The sequence below is a fragment of the Thunnus thynnus genome, chromosome 22, assembly GCF_963924715.1.
Source record: "Thunnus thynnus chromosome 22, fThuThy2.1, whole genome shotgun sequence".
NCBI classification, from domain to species: Eukaryota; Metazoa; Chordata; class Actinopteri; order Scombriformes; family Scombridae; genus Thunnus; species Thunnus thynnus.
The window spans coordinates 16,504,081-16,516,874 of record NC_089538.1 but is presented as its reverse complement, the minus strand read 5'-3'; the positions used below and the strand labels follow the sequence as shown (position 1 = coordinate 16,516,874).

General features: G+C 41.7%; 1 protein-coding gene across 2 annotated transcripts; it reads left to right on the top strand.

The window, feature by feature from the left end:
* Positions 1–2,055: 2,055 nt before the first annotated feature.
* On the top strand, positions 2,056–10,795 carry si:dkey-185m8.2 (trichohyalin). Of its 2 annotated transcripts, none has more exons than XM_067580794.1 (3): positions 2,056–2,358; positions 2,673–3,497; positions 4,971–10,795. In XM_067580794.1, exons 1-3 carry the CDS (start codon positions 2,310–2,312, stop codon positions 10,721–10,723), a joined length of 6,627 nt encoding a protein of 2,208 aa, XP_067436895.1. In that variant the 5' UTR covers positions 2,056–2,309; the 3' UTR covers positions 10,724–10,795. The 2 variants fall into 2 exon arrangements, with proteins under 2 accessions (XP_067436895.1, XP_067436896.1); XM_067580795.1 differs by having other exon boundaries at positions 2,058–2,358; positions 2,721–3,497.
* Positions 10,796–12,794: the final 1,999 nt, after the last annotated feature.

Sequence of the window (12,794 nt, the reverse complement as noted above, 5' to 3'; positions counted from 1 at the left end):
TTTTCGACCCAAAATGACCCATAAAAGTTCTGCACCACCCGAACTTATAGCCAAATCTGGCAGCCATACTGTTTATGGGCCAAGAGCAACTCGCAACACTATAAAAGACACAAAGAAGCCCTCTGCCGAAGAGCCAGGGGAGTCATCACATTTCTTGTGCTCAGGATTTCCTTTTAATTCATTTAATCAATCATCTTTGTGCCACAGAGAGAAAATTTCCATCACCATCACCCAAAACAGAAAAATGAAATACGGTTTAATCTCCCCCTAAAGAAAAAAGATGTGAGAAAACAGATTTCATGTCATCGCCAGATGTGGAACCACAGTTAAAAACACTCCTGTATGTTTCTGTGTTTCTCATTTCCACCAATAGCACTTATTTTCTTGATTGGGCTGTTAATTTCAGGGGCAAACTAATCAGCCCCTAATTTGCCAATGCAAATTTTGATATATTTCATTAAAGTTAACAACTATGAGCTTCAGCGTTGATTGTAGAATTTTTGGGAGCGTCTGTTTTTTATTCATGATACGGAGTCTTTTAGATGCCGCCTCACATTTGGAGGGAAGTGTTGCTGCTGCTGCTGCTGCTGCTGCTGTGGGGAATCCACTAAAAAGTAATTCGTTTGGCATTTACAAAAAGCAGCACACATGTGAAAAGGCATCCATCATGTTAATATTCACAGAACACTTAAAATACCTCAAAACAACTCTGCTCGGGTTAATGGCGCCAAATCAATATGGCTGATTCAGTCCTTTCCAGAAACAGGGTTTGTTTGTGTTAACCCTGCCTGGTGCTGAAGGAAAGGGTGAATCATAAAGGACGTAATCTAATGTGTGTGTGTGTGTGTGTGTGTGTGTGTGTGTGTGTGTGCGTGTGTGTTGTCATGGTACTGAACGGACTTGACATGGGAACATGTTGTACCATGTATGCAGCCAGGGAGACCACACAGCCAAAAGGTGCAGTGACAGCAGGCAACTCTGACCACATACATGATGACACTGGCTCCTCACACAATACAGCAACTGTTAGCAAACAAATATATCTCTATTTTAGATCATGATGACTTACAGCTAAAAAAAAAAAATCAATCAATAGCTGTTCTGTTCCTATTTGCAACCATGTTGATTTAACTTTTCCCCACAAGGCATAAAAATACCTCCCTACATGTTTTATGTAAATCTTTTCCCGTGCTATTTGTGCAATTGAGAAATAATCTCACCACAAGCTCCATTCAGTAGCTGTTCTAGAGCTTTCGATCATGCCACATGATCCTCATCTCTGCAGCAGTTGTCATGGAACTGTTTGTCCTGAGTGCTTTAATCCATAAGCTTTATCGTCCATGTTTGCTGCAACAAAGTTCATTTTTGAGCCACAAAATCTCATGACGATGATCATGTGATATGACCAAATGGACAATGAGGTGAATATATTTTATAAGCTGCAGTTTCAAAGGTCAAGAATTAACTTAAAAACTCCATGCTTGTGTAATCCAAATATGAGGAAGTGATCATTGCAGAAAAGTTATTATTGTTGACTTTATTTTAAAATGGAACAGTGATTAAATTGAGGAACATGCTGTATGTTCTTATGTTCTGATAAACGTGATGAAAGATGACCTTCCGCATTTTTTGTTGTCACTTTTGGTGTGTGTGTTGCATGAGATCAAGAATCAGAAACTCTAAAACTCTGACAACTGTCTTCTATCTGTTCTTTTAATCTCGATTGTCACGCTGCCCCTTAAAGAACTTAGACAACATCATCTGCAACAGGAACTCCGTTACCACAAGGCCAAGTTATCGCTGTGCCTCTTTGCTTGTGGGTGAAGGAAACAGACACATTTACCACAGGACAGCTTCTGCCAGTAAGAAGCTCTGCAGCTCTCGTCACAAAGACGCTTATAATGAGCCTGCATGAGAGTGTCAGCATGCACACACATGTTCTACATGTGCAACATGTGAATAAATGAATGAATCCTTGCAACTGTGTGCAGCATGCATGTCTTTTTTGCAAGCATGTGCACGTTCAACTGTGTCGTAAAAGCTGAGGGTGCCATCTCTTAACTTCCTGTCACCTTGTATGTGAGCACGTTAGAAAACCACAGGTGTGTCATGTGACACAAGCAAGCCTTCCACTTTCTGTATTCGCTTTGTGCGAATACAGAAAATAATACAGAAAAGAATACAGAAAAGAAATTAACTACCATAGTGTTTCTGTTCTCTTTCGCAATGATGTTGAAGAAATCCGTCCTGTAAGAGGAACTAAAAACAGGAAGAGGAAGCTTAAGAGGAAGAAAGTGGACAGGGTGCTGATGGAGACGACAGATGAGGACTCCAGTCCAGTCACAATCGCAAACGGTGGTGAGTTTAATGTAGCGCTCTTACTGTACATGCTTTGTTTTACAGAAGCTCTCTAAATTTTAAATTAGCTTGTATAGAGACACCTCAATGTGAATGTAAAGTGAAGTGGATAAAATAAATACTTTCTGATAGCAAATACAGTTTAATCTTTAGGTGTTTTATGATAAATTGACAAGTTGCAAGTAAATTCTAACAATTCAATTGCAGTTCCTTATGTAAAACAATGAAAAAGAAGGTTTCAATTACAGTTTTAAGTATAAAGTAGCAACTAGATGACTGATTATTGTCACACTTCTGTGTTTTGTGTCATTCAGCCTACCCGGTACGGTGCACTGAGGAAGTGCTTCTCCCTTTCTTCACAGATGAGAGTCTGCAGGCCGCCATGCGCTCACAGCACCCTCCTTCCTCCCGCAGCGTCCCTCCTGCTCTCCCAGACATTAGACTGGTCCTGCTGGGCAGGAAAGAAGCAGGAAAGAGTGCAGCTGGCAACACCATCTTAGGAGGAGTTGGAGGGTTCGAGAGTGGGAAGCCCACGGAGGAGTGTGTGAAAAGGCGAGCTGATGTGGCGGGGAGAAAAGTCACAGTGGTGGACACCCCTGGGTGGGAGTGGTACTACCCGCTCAACAGCACCCCTAACTGGGTGAGGAGAGAAACTTTACGGAGCGTGTCACTTTGTCCTCCTGGACCCCACGCTGTGCTGCTGGCAGTTCGGTCCTGTGCTGCAGTGACAGAGGCCTACATCGCTGAGATAGAGAGGCACCTGGAGCCGCTGGGAAAAGGAGTTTGGGAGCATACCATGCTGCTGTTCACCAGGGGAGACGAACTGGGTATGGGCACCATGGAGCAGCGAATCCTGACAAGCGGCCCAGCACTCCAGAGACTCCTCCAGAAGTGCGGGAACAGATACCATGTTGTGAACAACCTCAGCAAAGGAGATGTGACACAGGTTCAAGAGCTGATTAGGAAGCTGGAGGAGATGGTGGCGGGGAAGAAGGAGGGGAAGAGTCACTTAGAGATGGATAGTACGGTTCTGTTGGGACTGGAGGCAGACGGGAAGAGGAGAGCGAGGGAGAGGAGGAAGAAACAGAGGCAGATGGAGGCGCAGATGCAGAGAGGAACCATCAGGGCTGCTCTCATGAGTGAGTTCCTCAGGCTGTTCAATTCATAAGACTTAGCGAGTCCTCTCAAATACATCATAAGATAACCGAGCACAGCAAACCTGCTGAATCTAGCGGAAAATGTAAAAGAATGGTTAAAGCTGCACTAATCACTGTTTTTATATTAACAATGGATCAAATGTGTAACGTGAGAAAGTTTGCTCAAAGTGACAAACACCCACACCCAGCAGTTCTTCACAGCTATAGGAAGCTTTTTACCGTCTTTCACTTTTGGTTTTACGTTCTTCAACTTTACTGTTTTCCACCAAAAAAAAACCCCTGATAAACCCACTTTACTGCAGACAGACAAAGTTAGCAACTAGCTGGTGAAAATAGTGGAGCATTTAGCCTCTAAAGAGACAGATATTTATCTCAGGAGTTGGTGGAGACTAAAAACAGAACTAAAAGGAACTGAACTAAAAACTGCTTCATGTGACAACAGACAACTATGTTTGCCCCCAAAAAGGTCATCTTTCTTAATATATATTCTCAGCTTGCTCTGCTTCCCTAGAGAGACTTATTTTTTTATATTTACTAGGTATATGTTAGGGTTATTTTTTCTAGATTAATTAACTAATCATTTGGTCTGTGAAACATATTTAAAAAGTGTAAAGTGTTACACAAACAACATTTCCTAGAGCCCAACGTGACATCATTCAATGTCTTATTTTGTCTGACAAACACTCCAAATCACAAATATATTTAATTCACTATAATTCAACCCAAGGAAAAGCAGCAAATTCTCAAAGTTGAGAACCTGAAACCATCACATTGCCAATTAATTTTCTGTTGATCAACTAATCGAATAATCAACCAAAACATGCAGCTCTGATATTTACACTGAATATCAGATCACTCTGTTTAAAAAAGGGTTGCTTACAGTGTTTCAATCACAAAGAATTTATACTTAAATTTGCAGCTCCACAGAGCTTTTTACTTTATTCTAGTTCAATGTTTTGGTTCACTAATTTTATCAATTGTAGGCAACTAACGAGCTAAAGAGCTCTAACACACCCACTGTATGCTCCCTGCCCAGCACCAAATGGCAGAAAGACTTAGTTATCCAGTGGTGAAGACGAACATCTAGCAAACTGTGGATTGGTGGAAACTACGGCAGAACTTAAATAAGAGTTAATATTGACTATTATTATTATTTTATATATTATAACTATTAAATTCATCAGGTGGACAAAAACATGACTCAAAATGATGTCATGTGTGCTGGATCTGTAGGTTGGCAATAGTTTGCTAAGACTTTTGCCAAAACAACTTCATAAGATGGATATGACTGTGATGGTGGCTCCGTAACTGTCAGTATCTGGTTTGATGTTTTTCAAGCTCCTAGTGGCCAAAAATCAATGAATGTAGCTTTAATATGAACTTTCTTTGTATTATCAGAATTAGACTTTCTATTATCACAGAGTAATTAAGTAGAGTGTTGTTTGTTACTTCCAGGCGATGGTCTCCAAGCGTCCGAACTAGATGCCCACCATTCGTTCTCCAAGGCTCCCCGACGTCTATCTGAGGTCAGGCTGGTTCTCCTGGGTGAGCGCGAGACAGGAAAAAGTTCTGCCGGGAACACCATCCTGGGAAACGTTTCCTTCTTCCAGGCAGGGGTGGTAACAGAAGAGTGCATCCGTAAGCAAGCGGAGGTGGCCATGCGGCTGGTGACGGTGGTGGACTCTCCGGGCTGGGAGGGAGGCGTAGCAGGAGCTACAACGGAGAGGGTAAAGAGGGAGATTGTCGGTAGCATGGCCTTGTGTCCTCCTGGACCCCACGCTCTTCTGCTGACTCTGAGGCTGGATACACTGGTGAGAGCGGGACATGTTAGGGAACATCTGGAGCTTCTAGGTGAGGGCGTATGGAGACACACAATTTTGCTGTTCACACACGGGGATCACCTTCGAGAGGGGGTGGATATCGAGCAGCACATCCAGGGTGGGGGCAGAGACCTGCAGTTGCTGCTGGAGAAGTGCAGGTGCAGGTATCACGTCATTAGCAGCGTCGATGGAGGAGGAAGAGGAGGCTCTGCTAAGGTGACAGAGCTCCTGGAAAAGGTGGAAAAGATGGCGGCCATGAACAGATGTGAGGCTTTCTCTGACCTGGTCCTGGAGGTGAGAGATCTGAGCCGGCAAAGGAATGAAAAGTTCAACCAGCGCTTGAAGGATATAACAGATAAAATGCTTCGTCAGGAGGCGGAGCTGAAGAATATGCGAGACAGGGAGATGAAGAGCATCCGGTGGTTCTTCGATAGGAAAAAGAAAGTGAAATCACCCGGGAAGGCTGATATTCAAAGGGAAGAAGAGGAGGATGAAGACAGGAGGATTGGCGAAAGGAAGAATGATATCGGTGAGCTAGAGGAGAGGATGCGATGGCTGACGGAGGATAAAGAAAAAGAAGTTCAAGATCTGAGCATTGAAAATGAGAGAATCCGCGTAGAACTAAACCAGAGTACACAAGAGACGAACGAGGCGCGACTCAACCTGGAGCTAAAAGAGAGAGAGATTGAAGAGCTGAACGAAAGAATCGACGAGCAACAACTGAAGCTGCTCGACCTTGAACGTGCTGGTGTAGAAAATGAACATGAGAGAAAACAGAGGGAGGAAGCCATCAGAGCAAAGCAACAAGAGTGGGTGAGGGACATGGAGATATTGAAGGAAAACATAGAGCTGCACAAGAAAGAGAAAACAGAGTGGATGGAAAAAGTTGATTCATTAAAAGCAGAAATGGAAGAATCTAAAAGACATCATGACAATATTCTTGAGAGAAAAGAACAAGAAAAAAAACAGGAGATGGCAGAGATGGAACAAAAACTGCTGGAAAAGGACAAAGAGAAGGAAGAACTGAGAACGAAAGCCTCTGAGGAAAAGCAGATAACTCTTGAGGGCATGAAACATTATGAAAAAGACATGGAGATGAAAGTTGAAGAGATGAAATCAAAACATCAGAAGGAGATGGAGAGAAAAATGCAAGAGAAAGAGAAACAGATACAAGATATGCAACTGCAGCATCGGGACGAGATGGACAGAAAAATAAGCGACAGGAAAAAAGCGATGGACACAAAGAAAGTTCAACACCAGGAAGAAATTGATCAAATGTTGAAAGAAAAGGAGCATGATATGGACAATATCAAACGACAGCATGCAAATGAAATAAGGGACATACAGCAAACACAACAAAGAGAGACTGCTGAGCTGAAAGAGCAGTTTGCAAAAGAAAAGGAGGAACAAATTCAAGCCAAAAAGAGAGAGATAGCAGAGTTAGAACAAAAGTATGCTGCCCAAATAGAGGGGAAAATGGTAGAAAATGAAAAAGAGAAGGAAACAATTCATCTAAATCACAAAAAAGACATGGCACAAAAGATGCAAGAGAAAGAAAAGGAGGTAGAAGCCTTAAAATTGCAGCATCGGGAAGAAATGACAAGAAAAATAAATGAAATAGAAACACTGATGGAGGCAAAGAGAAATGAACACAGGGAGGAAATTCTTAGAAAAGTGAAAGAAAAGGAGGAAGACCAACAACAGTACGTTGATAAAATAAGAGGCATAGAGCAAGAAAGACAACAAGAGATTAACAAGTTGAAAGAAGAGTTTGAGAAAGAAATGGAGAAACAATCGCAGCAAAGACAAACAGAGATAGAAGCGTTAGAACAAAAGTATGCCGCCCAAATAGAAGGAAAGGTGTTAGAAAATGAAAAAGAGAAGGAAATGATTAATCAAAATCATGAAAAACACATTTTGAAAGAAATGCAAGAGAGAGACAGACAGATAGAAGAGTTAAAATGTCAACATGTTAATGAAATTGAGAAAAAAATGCAAGAAAGTGAAAAGGAAAAGGAAAGACTTGTTATGGTATGCAAACAAGAGATGGAGCAAAAGGTGGCAGAAAAAGAAAAAGAGGTTGAGGAGATGAAACTGAAGGTCAAAGAAGTGACAGAAAAGCTGCAACAGAAGGAGGAGAGAGAAACAGATCTTTTAACTGACAGAAAAGAAATGGAGCAAAGACTGGAAGAAAAGGAAAAAGAGATTGAGGAAAGGACACTGAATGTCAAACAAATGACGGAAAAGCTGCAAGAAAAGGACGAGAAAGAGAAAGAGCATTTAAATTATAAGAAAGAAATGGAGCAAAGACTGGAAGAGAAGGAAAAAGAACTTGAGGAAAGGAAACTGAATGTCAAACAAATGACGGAAAAGCTGCAACAGAAGGAGGAGAAAGAAAAAGATCTTTTAAATGACAAAAAAGAAATGGAGCAAAGACTAGAAGAGAAGGAAAAAGAAATTGATGAAAGGAAACTGGAGGTCAAACAAATGATGGAGAAGCTGCAAGAAAAGGACGAGAAAGAGAAAGATCTTTTAAATTACAAGAAAGAAATGGAGCAAAGATGGGAAGAAAAAGAGCAGGAAGTAGAAGTGATAAAAGAGAACTTAAAAGAACTTGAGAAAAAACTGCGACATACAGAAGAGGAGAGAGAAAAAGAAAACTTAAATCACAAGAAGCAGATGGAGCAGAAACTGCAAGAAAAAGAACGAGCGATAGAAAAGTTAAAGCAACACATAAAGGACGTCGATGAAATCCTGGAGAGAAAAGAAGAAGAGAGAGGAGAAATTATTCTAAATCAAAAGAAAGAGGCAGAGCAAAGACTGCAAGACAGAGAAAGAGAGATGGAGGAGATGAAATTCCAGCTCTCAAACGAAATGGAGAGAAAATTAAAAGAAAAGGAGACTGAGATTGAAAGTAATAAACAGCAGGCCGACGCCAGGGAGACGAGATGGAGGGAGGAGCAGAGGAAGAAGGATGAGAACGGAGAAAAAGAGATGAACAAATTGATCGAAATCATCGACAAGAAAACCAAAGAAATAATGCAAGCGAAACGTCTTCTTGCGCAGAGAGAAACTGAGATCGAGGAGGCAAAGACAACAAGTGCAAACTACCTGAAAGAAATTGAACAGCTGAAAGAAAGCTATGAAAACCAAAGCTCCAGCATCACCGAGATACAGCAACGTCACACAGAGCAGGAGAGGCAAAAAGATGCTGAAATAACGGACAAACTGCAGGAGAAAGAAGAGGAGCTCGATCACCTGAGGCAGAAAGACAAAGAAAACGAGAAAGAGCTCGTCCAACTGAGGCTCACGATCGAGCATGCAAAGTCAGAGCTGAAGGAGCTCACCATCAGGATGGAAAAGGAGATGACCAGCATGATTCAGGAGTATGAAAAGGAGTTAGAAAGAAGAAACGAGAGCATGGAATCAGTTGTAAAGGAAAAGGACAGCGCTATGAGTCGTCTGGAGGAAGAAAGTCGGCAAAGCATTTTGGATGTCACTGGGAAATATGAGGAAAGCCAAAAGAGAGTCGAGGAGCTGCAGGAGCAAAATGAGAAGATGAGAAAAGAGGCGGACAATCTGAGGATAAAGTGTGAGGAGCTAAAGAAGGAGAGCGAAGAAGAGGTTAGAAAACATCTCAGGGGTTGTGAAGAACAGGTGAAAAGTGTAGAATCTGAAATCCAAGGCGTTCTTGAAGAGAGAGATCAGGAGGTCAGGGCTTTAAAAGAGGCTAATGACGTATTAAAAGTAGAGATAGAAGGGATGAAAGAGAGAGAAGTCGAGGCCGAGAGGCAGATGAATGAGCTGAGAGAGGATTTCCAGAAACAGCTGATGGAGAAACAAAGCGAGGTCAAAAAGAGAGATGAGGAAACTGAGGAGGAATTCTTGAAAAGGGAAAGAGAGGCAGAGGAAAGGGAAAAGGAGCTGAGTAGGCACGAGGAAGAGTTGAGCAAAAGAGGGCATGAACTCGAGGCGAAAGAGGAAACGCTTGTTGAAAAAGAGGGAAAGCTTGACAGTAAGGAACAAGAACTTCAAAAATGGGAAGCAGGTCTAGAGATAAAACAGAAAGAGCTAGAAGAAAAGGATAAATACGAGAAAGATGTGAACATCAGAGCAGAGAATGTCCAGAAAATGGAAAGGGAGCTAGAAAGCTTGCTCGGAGCTCTGGAGGGCAAACAGAAAGAGCTAAGTTCTCACGGTCAAGACCTTCAAAAGAAGGTGAAAGGGCTGAAGGATCAGGGGAAAGAGCTAAAAGATAGAGAGTATTACTTAAGAAATGAAGAACAGGAGCTGCTCAACTGGAAGTCAGAGTTGCAGATGCGAAACGAGCACGTGAACTCTACGACGCAGGAGTTAGACGACATCAGGCGAGACATGGCTTTGCTGAAGGAAGAACTGCAGAGCAGGGAGAGTAATTTAAAGAAGTCGATTGAAAAAATGAGAAAATGGCAGCAGAATCTTGAAGATAGAGAGGCAGAGTTGCGCAGAAGAGAGCAACATGAGGTTGACGACGGCGAGAGAGCACGCAAGACGGATTCTTTCGATCTGACAGCCGCAGTGGATGATTTGTGTTCAATGTACGAAGACGTCAGCGTGGAAGACGAGCAAGAGAGGAAGGAAAAGGGGAAAGGAAGAGAGTCAGATAAAGATGGAGAGGAAAGGGAGGATCAGAGGATGAAAGCAGCTTCATCAGTTACAGAAAGCGGTAACTGTCACCGAGAAACACTCAAAGGGATGGAGATGGCTGGAAAGGAACCGGAAAGTGCAAAGGTCACGAGAGATTTCAAGGTGTTATCTTCAAGTCCGGGTCACAGAAGCTCAAACAACACTCTTGGGAATGATTTGAGGGTGGTGGTGTTAGGGGAGAGCTGGTCATCTCACTCTCCAGCTGGAGTTACCATCCTGGGCGGAGAGGTGTCCAAACTCAACGGGTCTACATTCAGGCCTTGGAGAGGTCAGATAGCTGGACGGCGCCTTGCTGTTGCAGAACCGCTCGGTTTAAAGTGGCGAGATGGACCAGATCCAACCGACACGGCGCAAAGGAAAAGTATCCTCGATTGTATCTCCTGGTGTCGCCCAGGACCTCACGTTGTCCTCCTGCTCATGCCGGCCTTCTTGACCTGCACAAAGAAATACAGGACAGCAGTGGAGGAACACATGAGTCTGTTGGGGGAAGAGATCTGGCAGCGCACACTGGTGCTGTTCACATGGGGGGAAACTTTTGGGACAAACGCAGATCAGCACATTGAGAGGAACGGGGAGCTAATTGAACTGGTAAAAAGATGCGGGGGCAGGTATCACGTGCTAACCAGTAAGAAAAGCAACTCTGTGACTGAGGGATTATTTGAGAAGATGGAGGATATAGTGACGCTGAACAGCGAAGAGTAGTTTTAAGTGTAAAAAGATTGTATGAATTTTCATGTAAGATAATGTTTTTCGTCTTGTTATGTGAACATTTTTTAATAAATTTAACCAGTGGTGGAAGAAGTACTTATGTCCTTTATTTAAGCAAAAGTACCAATACCACAATGTAGATATACAAGTGAAAGGACTGTATTTTAAATCCTACTTAAATGAAAGGACAGGAGTATTTTAGGTCAGTTGCTCCCAATCTTAGGAGTCACGAGATGATTAATGGAGTAGGAAAAATATAAAACAAAGTCCTCCTACACAAAATTATGTTTATTTTTTGTGAAATACTGAAGAGTTTTACCTCTTTGGGCTCTAGACATGTTTTAAGACAAATAAAAATACTCTGCTTTGAATAATAATTTGTGTCTAATACGGTTTTTCCAATAAAAGAAGTTCAATTATCTAATTAAAATCCTTAAAACTGCACCTACTCCTTCTCCCTCATTGAAAAAAAATGCAAAACACATTTCAAAAGTTTCATTGCTGGACACAAGATGTCTCCTACTTCACTGTAAAGTCCGTTCTCAGTGTTTGTGCACTGGAGGCTTCAAATTTCCACATCACACTCGTGTAAGTAGCATACTGGACCCAGATTGCCTCCAGCCTAGTTGTAATGTCACAAATCTTGCTTGTAGGTACATGCCTCCAACTCAGATTTAAGGCGAGCGCAAAGAAACTTTCTCCCTTGAGCAGATGAATCTGCACAGTGAAGCTAAGACACCCAACTGAAGTAATGATAAATAATAATACACCTGAGAAGTTTAGAAGGTGCTAAAAACTCCAAACAACACATAAACATCTGAAATATGACTAAAGGCCGCAATGACAACTTTACTCTTGCACAATTCATTGTATTTTATAAGCTAATCATGTGTTTTTAATGAGAAATCTTAAAATATCCAAACCTAAATAAAGTTAGTGGAGTAAAAAGTACAATATTTAACTCTGTAGAAATATATAACAGCAGAAAATGGAAACACTCAACTTCAAAATTGTACTTAAGTACAGTACTTGACTTAATTTGACATACTGAGTGATTCATTTTACTTTTTCATTGCCGATAAATCATATAAAATTATGAATGAGCTGCAAATACAAACGATTTTTCAGATGAACCTTAGCTGACCTGCACTGCCACCACTCATGAAAGACTGACTTACACACTCTCTCCACAAGATGGGGACCTTGTGTCAGTGTAGAGATTACTCTCCCAGCACTGCAGTAATCAGTGTTGAAAGTCACTGATGACAGGGAGTTGATGGTGAAAGTATAGTGAAGCTAGTCAAATGTGTTTTTTTTTTAAACTATGTTTTACAATTTTCTGTGTAAATGGCTACTTTTAAAAGGAAGAGTAGGCTACACAAAGCCTGACTAGCAGGCCTGTGCTCCATCTTGACTGGAGGCATTTCAGGAGAACCAAACCTTCTCGCAATTATAACCCCAGGGAGCCTCCAGCACGCTGAGAGGACTCCTGCTTTGACAAGTAAATTATGAGTCTTGATGAGAGGAGTACGGCTTTCTCAGAATGCAATTTTTGACAGCCGGGAAAACGCAAGTGGATACATACAACAACTTCCATCATCCACGGAGCCAGATGCAACATCCAAAAACGCTCGTGTGCAATCATCAGGCTAATAATTATGGAGTGTGAGTGCTGGTCTGTATCAAATGTGGCAGCAATGTTTTTTAATCTGTCCATTCATTGTGAGCCGCCTTTAGAGGCGAGATGAGAGGGTGTTGTGTCAAGATGGATCCCTGCTTCTTTGATCATCTCTGCAGGGTGGGACTGGTTTCAAAGGAGAAAAATTAAGAAAAAAAAAGTTGTTAAATTGCAGTTGATGCAGACATAATTTTCATATATTTTAGCATAATGTTTTAAAGATAGCAGGTATCCAACAAACTCGGCCATAATATGTCATAAGCAACACCCCTTTTCATTTTTAAACCCTTAGATTTATCATCACATCACTCATTTATAGTAAAACAACACATGATTTATTGATCATAAGTTGGGACTGATTACATAGTGCACGGTGATTTTCTGCAA